This window comes from Capricornis sumatraensis, chromosome 6, assembly GCF_032405125.1.
Source record: "Capricornis sumatraensis isolate serow.1 chromosome 6, serow.2, whole genome shotgun sequence".
NCBI classification, from domain to species: domain Eukaryota; kingdom Metazoa; phylum Chordata; class Mammalia; order Artiodactyla; family Bovidae; genus Capricornis; species Capricornis sumatraensis.
The window spans coordinates 111,358,955-111,374,083 of record NC_091074.1 but is presented as its reverse complement, the minus strand read 5'-3'; the positions used below and the strand labels follow the sequence as shown (position 1 = coordinate 111,374,083).

General features: G+C 42.4%; 1 protein-coding gene across 1 annotated transcript in view; it reads right to left on the bottom strand.

The window, feature by feature from the left end:
• Nucleotides 1-716: 716 nt before the first annotated feature.
• SLC31A1 (solute carrier family 31 member 1) overlaps nt 717-15,129 on the bottom strand; it is a 34,926-nt gene continuing 20,513 nt past the window's right edge. The window contains exons 2-5 of the mRNA XM_068973803.1: nt 7,517-7,674; nt 6,425-6,497; nt 5,103-5,271; nt 717-3,995 (exon numbers count right to left, since the gene is read on the bottom strand). Of these exons, the coding sequence (XP_068829904.1) occupies nt 3,794-3,995; nt 5,103-5,271; nt 6,425-6,497; nt 7,517-7,624 (552 nt within the window). The 5' untranslated portion in view covers nt 7,625-7,674 and the 3' untranslated portion in view covers nt 717-3,793. The remainder of the gene's footprint in view (nt 3,996-5,102; nt 5,272-6,424; nt 6,498-7,516; nt 7,675-15,129) is intronic.

Here is a 15,129-nt window from a genome sequence, read left to right as displayed (position 1 = left end):
AGTAGAAAAGAACCTCTGGAATCAGCAGTTCTGTAGAGACCCACTAGCAGGATTTTACCCAGCCTTTCTGGGGTAGTTTAAGTCTGGGTAATCACAATGTGGGGGGCAGGAAGAGAAGAGGATATATAGTTTCACGTCTTCCCTACCATTCTTACAATAGTTTTATTCTTCCACTTTCAGCTGGGATTTTCCATTCTTTTATCTTGAAAACACAGCAATAGTGGCTCCAGATAGGGAAACTGAGTTCAATTATTTTGAGTGCTACAAAGGCCAGGATCAAAGAGTGAGAAAACAAATCATACAAGACTGCCTCAACCAGTCACTGTGGCTTCCCAGCATGAGTGGGCACAGAAGCACAAAAACATTGAGGCTTCTGAGTTTCTTCTTCCCTCCTAATAGCCACACTCAAGAGGATGTTCTGTCAGTATAAACACAGGGAAACGATTATGATATGATAAAATCTTCGGTGTACTGAGATACTGCATCTTCATTAAGACTGTGTCCTGTGCAAAAGGTCATGTGAACTCTTCTGGCGTGTACAAAGCCTGTCGTTTAAAGTAGGAGGAGGACAGTGAGATGAAACTATAACTGGGTCACGCCACCTGAAAGACGGACATCTTAAAAACTGATGATAATGGCCGGAGTCCATGTGGACAATGAAGAGACCACTGATTCTGACATCACTCTGGGTGGAAGACACACATAGAATCACAAAATCAAAATATTTATTTGTTCTTTTGCACATGACACTGTTAAAATATTCCTACGACAGCAATACTGCCCTCCAGGAGCTTACAATCTAAAACAGTCAACATTAATTGTAGACCCAGTGATTAAGGCATTATATCAAATGCAGACTTTGTATCTTTAGATGTATCTTCTCAAGGAAGCAGCTGGAGAGGGCAGGACCAACAGTAAATGACATGAAAGTATACTCCCTACCACCTCCCCTTCCAGCTTCTACAGGGAACCCGAAACCAGTGCCCCACAGCCTAAAAGGGAATTCCAGACAACCCTACCATAGAAGTAGTGAAGAAACTACTGATTCCCTGGTGGACAGAGGACTCTGTCTGTGGGCAGTGAGGGGCTGAATGTTCCTCTGGCATAGGTTGGAGACGGTACCTAAGATTTTGTAACTTAGTGGATAGTACCAGGTAGCCCTTTACCCAGCCTCATAGAAATTCCAACAGGACAGTTGCTCCTCAAAGTGTGCTTAGGGTCTCGAATGAGTTTTACAGCTTCCAGTTGGTATCAATATCTGAACCCACTGCACAGCATTGTCCAGTGCATTGGGAGGGCTAGGGAGATTAACAGACTAGATGTATAGGATAAAAGACTGAAAGACAGTAAGGGGCCAAAGGCAGGGTGATACAGCTTCCACTTGTGAACAGGAGGAAACGAGCAATTTGCATCCAAAAGGAACAAAGTCAGGCACTAAAATTCTAAAGGAACAGGGGTACAGATATGAAAATCAACAAGATTATCAACATTAACACAGTCCAAGAACTCAAGAAAGACAGAATTTAAGGTTTACTTCCCTCCCTCCCCCTTCACTAGTTTCTTCCTTTGGCAACCTAGCTCAAGATCACAGAATTCAGGTTTCTCATGAGACTCTATCTTGAATACCCAAAGACATATCCCAAATTGCTTCTCTCTGAGAGTTTGAAATTCGCAGCATTTTGTCTTAACTGGCCTTGATTTTTCACACCTTGAAAATAACCTGATAAGGTTACTTCATAGCAGATCATGACAAGATGTCTAGAGAGTACCAGGGTTACTACTAAACATTGATTCTTATTTTATTTCTCAGGGTTTTATTATTCATTGGCTTCTGAGACAATACAGGCTATTTGTACCTTAATGTTGGATTTTTATCAGTACCTGTCATTCCCTTTGCTTATACTAAGTATCAGCACTACAAGGGGTTGGAATGAGAGAAGAACATAAAATTCTAAGTGTTGGTTCTTAGGTTTTAACCTCGATCCGGTAAGCTCATAAGCCTCTCTTGGTTCAAAGCCATGCAAGTACACATTTGTCGCCCTCCAATATTTAACTGGCATCAACAGAGTAAGTACAAACTTCAAAACCACAACAGAGGCCAACAGGATAGCTGTGTTTTCTCTCTCCTGCCCTGAGGCACAAAAGGAGTCTAGCACCAAGGAGGGCAGGATTTAATAGACCAGCACAAGAGTCACTATACAGAGGTAGGCTGGACTGGGAACAGACTGCAGCGTAAACTAACGAGAATAAAAATCCAATACGATTCTTCACTGAGGAAAGCAATTTTTGGCCACTTGTGATCTAATTAAGCTCTCCCCACCCCGAGTAACAAAGATGGTCAAGCAGAGAATGAGGATCTGCCTGGTATGCCTTTGGATGTCGGGGCTGAGGAAAATCTGCCCATCAGCCAACCACACCCTAAGCCTCTCAACGAGATGGCTGGGCTTTTGCCCTTCTAACCCAAGACTGGCTGATTTACATTGCAGATCAAAGGTCTTTCTCAACCTTCAGGCTACTTCCAAGAAACTACAGATCTTTAAAAATAAGAACTAGTGATTTCATACATGCTAAGAAAAGTTTACTTTGGCTCCAGCCCTTCTGTGCATGTGGGACTGGGCACACAGACACAGCCGGGGCTGAATAAATGTTTGTGGAATGATTAAGTATTGACCAGCAGCATTTAGTACATGAGTTAAGCCCAGACACACCACCTATTAATAGCAAATCAAATTCCCGTGCCCAGTCCCAGGTAGCTCACCCACTAGGTGATACTCCCTTAGTTTAAAGCAGAGATGCTCAAAGTATGGTCCCCTGATCATCAGCAGGAGCATCACTTGGGAATTTGTTAAAAATACTGATTTAGGAGCTCTGGGTCGAGGCCCAACAACTGGGTTTTTAACAAGCTCGTTAGGTGATTTTCTGATGCATGCTAAAGTTTGAAAATCACTGGTTTAGAGGCAGACACATGAAAACAGTAACAGAAGAAAATGTTTAAACGCTTGCTTCATTCAGCTGTGACATACTAAGGTACCAAGTCAAAGTAAAAATGTCAATGGTTTCATTTTAAAATATCTATTTTCTCAAATTGATTGTCACCTTTTTTTCTTGATTAACAAGTTCATTCTAATTAAAATGTTGAGTGGGAACATAAGTTGATTAGTCAGCCACCCAGGAATACACTGTTCTGCAAGTTCTGGGCCTGTATTTATACAGTCTCAAACCATCTCTGCCCCCTACAAAGATTTTGGTGCAACACGTCACATCTAGGGAAGGCATAACCTATCTTCCACTCATTGAGTCCAAAGACTAAAACATGTTTGGGTTCTGGGTTTAGCTGGGCAAGACTTTCCCTTGCCTGCCATCAATCCTGGCTAAAGTTAACCCATTTCCATCACTGACCCAGGAAAAACCCATCAAATTCACAAACTGTCTGTTTAAAAGAAAAAAAAGAACACAAGACTAAAAAAAAGGAAGCAGGCGACTGAGCCATTGAACAGAAAGCTACCCGGATTAGATAAGAACATATAACTCGGATCTAAGATAATGACGGAGGAGAGGACTTCTCCTGAGTGGCTTCACCTCAAGAGAAACGGGAAACTCAGCTCATTAGGGAAAGAAGTGTGGGGGGAAGGAAGTTACCACTTTAGCTCAGAGACTGTAAGCTAAACCTCTGTTGAGCAGGTGTATGTGTGTCGTAAGGAGATAAGGAGCAAGAAGAGAAGGTGGAATCCTGTCTTCCAGTCTTGAACTGCTTTCCACTGCAATCGATAAGGCCACACCATGGACTGAGACGTTAATGGCAATGCTCTGTGATGTCCACTACCACCGCCTTCTTCCAGCTGAAGAGGAAGTACCCTGTGCCAGCCCCAGCTGCTACAGCAATGCAGAGGTACCCGTTGTAGGTCATGAAGATGAGCATGAGGAAGTAGCTGATGACCACTTGGATGATGTGCAGCACTGTTTGCAGAAGGTGCGGGAAGCTCAGCATCTGCTGCCTGGAGAGTAAACAGGGACACAAGAGTTAGGGCCCCAGGAGTGCTCAGGCAGCTCAGCACGCACTTCAGGCGCAAGAAAGGGAACAGTTGTAGTCATGAGCTCAGCTTGAGCTGCCCTCTCTCAGTCACCTTGGCAACTCCAGGGTACTTGTGTCTACACAAGTTTTGTTTATTGGTCCTTGGAATGAAAAATGATAGGGCTATGAGGTTAACAGACATCAGCCAGATATGGTTCTATGGCAGCAGGAGTCAAGCTCTTCAGGAGGAGGGCAGAGGGAGGCTGGAGTGTGACTCACCCCCACAGTGGAACCTGAAAGGGATGACCCACACCCTCCCATACTTATTGCTGCGAACATTTTCAGGCCTTCCACCTTCGCAAAGCTCATACTCTTAAATTGGAAACAGAATTGACGGTGGGGTGGTATAGTAGACAGTTCTTAATTAGGGATCAGGAGACCTGGCAGTTTATCTCCTCTGTCACTCACTAGTTCTGTCAGCTTAGATGAGTCGCAATCTGGTTGGCCCTCAATCATGGGTACTACTGGAATAAACAATATTGTGCTTACTTGAGAGTAAGACGTTGGTCTATAGGATTCCTTGAATTCCAATTTAGCTTTAAGATCTACGTTTCTATTATAACAGAATTTTAAAAAGCACTTGCCAATCTGTGGGGAAAACCAAGACATCCAAATACTTTCTAAAGTGAAATACAGACCTTTGCATAGTGTTATAACAAAATGAGACCAGAGGTGGGCAGGTACCACTTTCTATAGAAAGGAATCAACAGGGTTCTGCCATTCTTCTGTACCCTGACCTGAAACTTCTTTCTTTAACTTGTTTATTATTATTTGACTAATATGTTAAAATGATTCCTTTCCTTTTTTCAAAGTGACCAGAGCTTAGAATTCAGAATGAACTCTAAGAAGAGTTATTATCATTCCTCTTTCGACCTAATGACTCACAACCCCAAGCCTCCACAGAGTGCTGATCAAGGTGACATGGAATCATTAACTCAAGAAAAGGGCTGTTGCTAATAAAATAGCCACTTTGCTATTTGGCTAGTTCAGCTGTACAGAACTTCCACTTGGATCTGTTCAATCTCCTTACCCGACAGTTTTGTGTGTCTCCATAAGAATGGTTCCATTTGGTCCTGGGACGGGCATGGAATTGTACCGAATGCTGACTTGGGACTTGCGCAGGAGGCCCTCTCGGGCTATCTTGAGTCCTTCATAGAACATGGCTAGTAAAAACACTGCCACGAAAGCTCCAGCCATTTCTAAGTAGGAAAGGAAAAGATGGCAGTAATGTCAAACATGCAAAATGCTTAGCTGGTGTGCTCTCCAAGCGTGAAAGAGAATGTAGAAAAACTGCTCCTCTTTTTTTTTTGGGACGGGGGTGGAGGTGGGTGGGAATGGGCCTTGCTACTCAGCTTGCAGAATCTTAGTTCTCTGACCAGGGACTGAACCCAGGCCCTGGGCAGTCAAAGTGCCATGTCCTAATCACCGGACTGCCAGGGAATTCCAAAAAACTGCTACTCTCTACTGTTAATTCCAGAATATGTTATATATGTTATATATTCCATGAGTGCAAGAGAAGGACTAAGACGGTGTTAGTGAAAACTACAGTCTCTACTAAAGAATATACTCCTTTTCTGATTAATATAACAAAAAAATAATTGGAACAACAATAACCTTTTGGTCTGGCTGCTTGATGTGATTAAATTAGTTTCACACACAGAGACACACAATGTAAAATACGTGAAAGAGAAATAAAACGCTTATTGTTAAGACTCTGACTTCTCAGTGTAGGGGCATAGGCTCCAGCCTTGACTGGGATCCCACATGCCGTACTGTGCCCTGCCTGCCCTTCTAAAGCATGTGACTCTATTTCTTGAATGGGCATTTCAATTCTGTCTTTCACACTGTGAATTGTGCATGTTTTCAAAACTGATTTAACATACTACCTGAATTAAATGCTCCCCTTCTTCCCAAAACAATCGATTTTGTGGGTCCAAAGAGACTGTACTCGATTAATAGTTTTGAAGCTAGGGTTATTTTGTGGTATGTATATATAAAATGCTTCTTATACCATTCGAACTTGACTGTAGTCTTACGTCTGAGACCAATCAAACAAGGAAACACTCTGGAAAAGGGTGAAAGACAATGGTCTGCAAAAGACTCCGACCTGTATCTAAATTATGTTTCAGAAACTCTAAAACATACACATGTTATTTAAGAGAGGTTTACAGTAGGACCTAATAGTCATTGTGTATCCTTATCTTCCAGGTAGGAAATAGGGAACCAGATGGTTACAATCGCAACCCTCACGACTCAGTAACTCTGGCAGGAAGAGGTGCTGGGTTTCCAGATTCTTTGTCACTGTCTCTCATGTGAGTGTCACCTTCAAACAACACCTGATGGCTTACTCACCTCCAGCCGTATTGATCACCAAACTGGAAAACAATAGTTCCACGTTCTTAAAGCCAAAGTAGAAGGTCATAGGCTGCCAGGAAACCAAAACATGTTAGTTAGAAACAATCGAAGTTTCTACATGAGAATCTCAGGTCAAGAAGCTTAGAACACTTGTAAGCAGCAGTTCTGGGTAATAAGAGGCATTCATTGAAGTGGAAAGCTTTCTCCTCATTTTCGTATCACTAATATAGGCACTTCTCTGCATGTACTCTCCTTTGCCCTCACTGTCAACTTCTGTCTTTTTTCTCGTCTACACAAAGCATAAAGAAATTAATCCAGGGTCAATTTTGAAAGGAAGATATACTGAAGAAAGAACCATATTGATTCTGGTATAGCCATGAAATTAACCTGCCACATAATCTCGGGCAAATCACTTGACTTCTCTAGGTCTGCCTTAGTTTTTCCTCATCGGTAAATTGATCTTTAACCTTGAAAAAAAAATGCTATCACAAACCAAGACAGTGTATTAAAAAGCAGAGACATCACTTTGCCGACAAAGGTCCATACAGTCAAAGCTATGGTCTTTCCAGTAGTCATGTATGGATGTAAGAGCTGGACCATAAAGAAGGCTGAGCACCAGGCAATTGATGCTTTTGAACTGTAGTATTGGAGAAGACTCTTGAGAGTCCCCTGGACTGCATGGAGGTCAAACCAGTCAGTCCTAAAGGAAATCAACCCTGAATATTCATTGGAAGGACTGATGCTAAAACTGAAGCTCCAATACTTTGGCTATCTGATGCGAACAGCTGACTCATTGAAAATGACCCTGATGTTGGGAAAGATTGAGGGCAGGAGGAGAAGGGGACACAGAGGGCGAGAGGGTTGGATGGCATCACCAACTCAATGGATGTGAGTTTGAGCAAGCTCTGGGAGATAATGAAGGACAGGGAAGCCTGGCGTGCTACAGTCCATGGGGCTGCAAAGAGTTGGACACAACTTAGTGACTGAACAACAACGACAAACACAGTCATCTTGCAGTCCTAAAATCTGATCATTTCTATGACCCGGGGGGTGGGGGAGGGCCCGGGCTGCCTTCGCGTTGGCACTTACCATCATCATCATCACGTGGTTGTGGGAGTGGTCCGATGACGTGGTCGGGTGATGGTGAGGTGGCATGGTGCTGTTGTCTCCACCACTCATATCCATGTTCATCCCCATGTGGTGGGAACGGCCTATTTTCCCAGGAAAAGTTGAGTCAGCAGAAGATTCTTTTAAGAAAAAGAATTATATACAATAATTAAAAACACAAAGTCTTGATTTTTTTTTTTTTAATCTTCACAATGTTTCAGCTTGCCTGTTTTTCTCCTTTGGCCACACTGTGTGGCACGTGGAATCTTAGTTCCCTGACCAGGGATGGAACCTGTGTCCCCTGCCCTGGGACCACAGAGTCCCAGTCTCTGGACTGCCAGGGAATTCCCCAAATCTTGTTTCTTGGTAAATACTTAGTCTACGTGGGATTTCAGCCAATAAATATATGCTCCCCTAACATTTTACTCAGAATTATTTTTTAATTATCTACAGACACAGAGAGGAGTAACTGCACCAACAGGGGATGTCCTCTGGCAGAAGGGATTTGTACATAGGGTTTCAGAAACCTCTCTTTTTAAAAAAATTCATTTTTATTGAAGTATAGTTGATTTACAATGTCATGTTAGTTTCTACCATACAATACAATACAAAGTGAATCAGCTATACAATATCAGAAACCTAACTCTTATTCTGAAGAATCAATGCTCTTCTAGATACATTCAATGTATGTTCAAACTTGAATATGAGATGAGAAGAAAAGTAGCTTCTTTGGGTGGCAGGAAATAATTTGTAATAATTTGCAAAAATTGATGCCACGGATGAAATTTAACAGCCTTTCTGATCACAAATGTCAGTAGATAAAAAGCAAGAGTTTTAAGATAATTCACCTAATTGGATGGCCTGTGTTCAGTCAGGATATTACGAATACACTCTCACCAGGCTTCAGCTAATTTAAATTAGAAGGAAAGGTCTACTGCTGCCCTAGGCAAGCACTGTGTTCAGAATTTGATACACTATCAATATCAGCAGGGCATTAGACCGGGGAACATGGGGGAAAAAAAGGTATAAATTAGATATTCTCTATTAAATTAAGTCTAGACAACTGCACGTTCAGTCTTGTGTCTATGTTTACTACCCCTTAATGGTTTTATTGCAAAAGTCTATCCAAGACGTTACTCAAAGAGCAAAAATTCTGGTAGCTGGGGTGGGGAGTGGGAAGGTGAAGAGAGCAGAGGGGGAGGTGGTGGGATTCTCTTTATGTGTCCCTCAATGCCAATTTGTGGAGGAAAGAGTTCTTTAGAAATCCCAAGTAGGTGTTCATGTTCATCAGCCTGTGTGCCTCTTTTATTAATCCAATCAATAAATATTTATCCAGCTTTCACCAAACTCTGAGCTAAGTGCTTATAATTCAACAGTGAATAAGACAGACAAAGCGCAGGATGGAGAAACAGTAAACAGAACAGTTTCGTGTGGTGATTAGCGCTGTGAACGAAAGACGGGAATATGGCAGGACTACCAAGAGGCTGAAGAGAGGCGCACTTGAGATACAGAAGCACAAATACTCCACCATTTATTTCCCCCTCTTCAACTTCTATCCCATGATTCTATGATAGCAAGCTGAAAAAATAGGTTCCAGCAAAGGAAATGCCAAAGCATCCATTACAGATAATCAAAATTCAACTATGAATTTAAATAACTTTCATGCCAGATACTGTACTGCTTCATCATGAGAGAACTCGACAGGCTGGGGGTGTTAATACCATTGCCATAAGGGGACCAGCTCAGAGGTACAAAGAGATACATAGTAAGATTTTTGTCCACAAAGGTTTATTTACAGTGAATGGTTTAAATAAAAACAGAATACACATAAAAATAGTCAACAAGAGAGAATACACGAATGCTCGTGGTGCGCCTTCTGGCGTCAGCGACTGAGGGACATACAGAGATGAAGCAGACAGGCTCCTTCCTCGTGGCGCTTCAAGGCTAAAGTTAGAAGGGGAGACGGGACAGTCATAACTCAGTTTGGGGCATAAGATGAAATGTGAAGGACAACTTAAAAAGTAAGAACACAGAGAGCATCAGAAACTAATTAAAATTTGTGCCCTTGATTTTCCTCATGAACTTTCACATATTCTTCCTTTCACTGTGTTTCTTTTGAAGACCCACGGGTCCCTAATTGTCCAGGCATCTCACTGCCAATCAGAGACACCTATTTAATGAAAGTACTTAATCAAATCTCTTCAGATGTATCAGTATTCTATATGTCCAAGTCTTAAGAACGTCTTTCAAGTTATGCACCTGTTTTGAAGTATCACCTTGTAGGATATATTTCACACTGAAATATACTAGAGAACAGAGCAGGAACCGAATCTATTTCCTTCCACTGTCAATAGACAATTAATTTCTTTTTTTTTCTTTTACTTTTATTTTTTTGACCTCATCATGTGACTCACAAGATCTTAATTCCCCGACCAGGGATTGAACCCAAGCCTCCAATAGTGGAAGCACTGAATGCTAACTACTGAACCACCAGCAAACTCTCACAATGGATTTCTTGTTTTTTTTTTTTTTTTTAAATAATTTAATTAATTTATTTATTTTTGGCTGCGCTGGGGGTCTGTTGCTGTGCAGGCTTTTCTCTAGCTGTGGAGAGAAGGGGCTGTTCTCCAGCTCTGCTACTCAGGCATCTCATTGTGGAGCACAGGCTCCAGAGCACGTGGGCTTCAGGAGTTGTGGCTCAAGGGCTTCGATGCTCCATGGCCTGTGAGATCTTCCCCGAATCCCCGTCTCCTGCATTAGCAAGTGGACTCTTTACCACTGAGCTACCAGGAAAGCCCATAGTGGATTTCTTATAGTAGAATCCTAAAAGTCAGCTTTCTGTTAGCTTCTCTCTTGCAGAGTATTCTAGCTAAGACCACTTTCAAACCCTTTCTACCTATCCTCTCTCCCGAGGCCACAAAATGACTATCAACACATGTGGATGGTTCATAAAAGCTCTCTTGTCTAGCATAGAAAACTTCTTTGCTCTTTAAGAAAATAGATCAGAAGCGGTCTAGGATTTGGCGAGAGAAAAAAATCAAGTATGAATTTCTATGAAACTTAGTTCATATAAAAATAGGTGAGAAGCTTATTTCTTTGGAAGGCTTTACACTATTCAGTTTCCAGGGAACATTCATGCTCAGCGGCGTACTTGAGGTTGGCTATATGCCAACTTGCTTGTATTGGTTGGAATACTATTAGAATGAATGACACATCCTAAACTGAATAACCTGATGCTGGGAAAGACTGAAGGCAGGAGGAGACGGGGATGACAGAGGACAACTGGTTGGACGGCATCACCGACGATGGACATGAATTTGAGTAAGCTCTGGGAGATGAAGGACAGGGAAGCCTGGTGTGCTGCAGTCCATGGCATCACAAAGAGTCAGACATGACGGAACAACACCACCACTGAATCCCACATAGCTTTGCATTTCCTACCTTCCCCTTTTCCCCATTTAATAAGTATGGTGCCGTCTTTATAAAAATAGGTTTCAAAACTTCCTTGGATTCAAGGATCTAATTCCTTCTCAGTCTACTTTTGAGAATCATCAAAAAGAAGCTTCCTCTGTTCCTGCCAACACTGCTCCCAAACACATGCACTCTAAAGCTTAGAGGGCCAGAATATTTTTTGCAAAATCTAGCATCTCTAGCAAAATATATATCAATTTATAGACAGAAGATAGGGAACTAGCGAGCAGGTTAAATTCTGATGCCCATTCTGAGTCTTAGCACTGACCTTAAACTTTAAATCCTCTTTTATTTTCCTGGTATTTCACAATGGTGAATGAGAAACAATAGTCCATAGGGACTACGATTAGATCCCACAAAAGACTACACAGAAGTGGTCACACATCTGCCATATGGTCCCTCTCCTCCAGCTCAGTCGGATGTAATCCGGAGCCTCAGATAATTCTTTTGGAGACTGCTACCAGTCTTTCCTGACTTTCATGATAAGGAAGAAAGCTTTTATTCTTAAAATGATTAGGGTCATGTTCTTTTTTAGATTTGTAAAAACATTTAACAAAGGGAACTCTATCTAGTCACTCTTCTGCTTTCTGGAGTCAATAGTTATGATTGATGATACAAGCTTTTGGCAAGCATAGACAGGGGAAATTCAACATCAAAGACAATGCACTACCGTAAACAAGGGTTCCTGCATATGGACTACGTTCATGTGATTAAGCAACAACAAGTTTAATTGGACTAATCCTGCCTTTTCATGACCTGTATGGGGTCAGCAGATATTCTGAGGAATGACTCTGGGTTTGTTTCAAGTGCCTCTATAAGAGAACTTTGAAATTTTCCTATACATGGCTCAGATGATAAACAATCTGCCTGTAATACAGGAGATCTGGGTTGGAACCCTGGGTTGGGAAGATACCCTGGAGAAGGAAAAGGCTCCCCACTCCAGTATTCTTGCTTGGAGAATTCCATGGACAAAGGAGCCTGGTGGGCTATAGTCCGTGGAGTCGCAAAGGGCTGGACACGACTGAGTAACTAACATGATCTTTTATGAATCCTGCTGCACTTATGCTGTTTGCAGGAAGTGGCAAAGGAACGTAGCAATAAAGGAGAGATCTTGATATAATGCAGTAACAAAACAGGCCTTGATGCCTCTCTATAGCCTGACATTTCAGGCCAATATACTGAAGTTGTTTAGAAAAAAAATGTAGTGGTTTCTAGGGAAGGGAAATACAATTTGATGAATATAAATGGGGAAGGCCCTTTCCCTTGATGGCTATGATGTTGTTTCACTCATACTCTAGGCCCTGGCCTCACATTTTTACTCCAACTTGACTGACAGAAATGTGGGCATAACTGTTTGAATATAACCACACCATGCTTTGGATATTTTAACTCTCTTTCCTTGGCCTGTATCCTTCTTGGAGTGCAGTTAATCATAAGGATACTTAAACTAATTTCATTTACAAAGAGTATTAGGCGTGAGTAAATCTTAAGTTTATACACAGGTTCTAGCCAGAACTGGCAAAAATTTTTGACTCCCAGAGTTCTGCCATATCAATGTATTAAATAACAGTTTAGGAAAATGAGACAGTAGAGGCAGCAAGAAAATAAGTCAGGCCAATAAGAAAAAGGAAATGGTAAAGACCTTAAAATCACAGAGTTCTGCCCAGGTTAAATTTGGCAGGTGATGGGAGGGGATAGGGCACGTGCTATAATTGTAGCTTCCCTGGTGGCTCAGACGGTAAAGCGTCTGTCTACAATGCGGGAGACCTGGGTTCGATCCCTGGGTCGGGAAGATTCCCTGGAGAAGGAAATGGCAACCCACTCCAGTACTCTTGCCTGGAAAATCCCATGGACGGAGGAGCTTGGTGCAGGCCACTCACTGTCCACGGGGTCACAAAGAGTCGGGCACGACTGAGCGACTTCACATAAAGACAGAACGCCAGAGAATAATTTCCAAAACCCCACCACCAACACTGTGCTAGTCGCTCAGTCATGTCTGACTCTTTGCAAACCCTATGGACTAAAGCCCGCCAGGCTCCTCTGTCTATGGGATTCTCTAGGCAAGAATAGTGGAGTGGGTTGCCATGCCCTCCTCCAGGGATCTTCCCAACTCAGGGATTGAACCCAGGTCTCCTGCATTGCAGGCGGATTCTTTATCATCTGAGCCGCCAGGAAAACCCAAGAATAGTGGAGTGGGTTGCCATTTCCTTCTCCAGGGCATCTTTCCCACCCAGGGATCAAACCTGGGTCTCCTGAATTGTAAGCAGATTCTTTACCATTTAAGCCACCAGGGAAGTCCTTACCACTAAAAATAAAAAAAAATGAAAAGGAAAGAAAGAAAACCTAGATTTTATCCTTTAAAAAAATTTCAATAAAACTAAGGCTACCAGGACTTCCCTGGCAGTTCAGTGGTTAAGACTTTAGCTTCCAATGCAGGGGACACAGATGTGATCCCTGGCCAGGAAACTAAGATCCCATATGCTGTGAGGCAGAGTACCAAAAACAAACAAAACCTAAAGCTACCATTTTCTCTTCTAAGTTTGTGCCTTTGTTGATAATTCCAAAGTGAGCTCTACTGTAAACAGATAGTGTAGGTGTTACTGAGTCCAAGCTCGGTCTGCTCACTGCTGGACAGGCCAATTAACCAGAAGATTGAGGCAAGGAATACAATTCTATTGGGAAAGCTGGCTGACAAAGATAGTATACTAATGTCTCAAAATAACCATCTTGTCTGGGTCTGGATGCCAGGTTCCTTATAGGACAGAGGCAGGTAGGAGTTGAGGAAGTAAAGACCATTATCTTGCAAATATCTCCTGGAATGGCCATCCTCCAGAGGTGATGTATCAATCTTTTCTAGCAGAGGTGCAGTCTTCCCCAAGGCAGGTCATTATGTACCATCATAATAAAGGGGCTTCCCTGGTGGCTCAGAGAATCCACCTGTAGTGTAGGAGACCAGGGTTCGATCCCTGGGTCAGGAAGATCCCCTGGAGAAGGGCATGGCAACCCATTCCAATATTCTTGCCTGGAGAATCCCACTGACAGCTACAGTCCTTGGGGTTGCAAAGAGTTGGACACAACTGAGTAACTAACAACATAATAACAAAAGCAACACAAAACAAAAGTTAAAGTCAAGGAAACAGATCCATCGTAGAGACAAAACTGGCTCTTCGCTGCAGCACAGGAGGCCCCTGAGGACAAGAAGCAGGTTTAGCCTTTAGATATAAGAGAAGCCATTTTAGGCCTAAGCCATTTTGCGATCTAAGTCTGGCTACCATGCACACCCTTGAACAAGGTCTCAGTAATAACGATCTTAAGGGAACATAAGAAGTAACAATAGCAAAGATAAGTCTGTTGCAGGATTCCTTGAAAGCACTTTTTGTGGAAAGAAACCAAACTACACTCTACACACTCAAGCGATAGCAGAGTCTATGTGGCTGTACCACTCATGCATCAGACTAATCGGATGCATCAATAGTAACCAGTGGCCAGAGACAAAGGCGAAAACTACTTCAAATGGTTACATTTAAAACTTAAAGGGCCTCCATTTATGAGTGGCCAATTCCCTGGTGGTTCAGGTGGTAAAGAATTGTCCTGCAATACGGGAGACCTGGGTTCAATCCCTGGGTTGGGAAGATCCCCTGGAGGAGGGCATGGCAACCCACTCTAGTGTTCTCACCTGGAGAATCCCCATGAACAGAGGCAGGCTACAGTCCTTGGGGTTGCAAATAGTCAAACACAACGGAGTGACTAAGCACACACACAGTGATCTAGGCAAACAAGAAAGGCTACATGGACTGAAAGTTTTTAGAAGAACAAAAGAGCTATGAATTAGCAGCAGTAGATCTTTTACACTGAAATTCTTGGCTAAGAATGACCACTCAGGAGCTGCCCTGTGACTCTCATTCTAACTATCTACGGAAAAGACAGAAAGCAAACCCATGATTTGATTCTAATCAGAATAAGACAAGAAAGGGGATTCAAGGTCACCCCCTTCTATCATAAACTTTATCTTTCTACATCTCCACTCAACAATGGTTAATCTGCTCAGGCTGAGCAAAGGAGATGAGAAGCCTGTTTGTCCTGGAGGAACTGATTATAAGACAAATTATACAGCTATATAATAA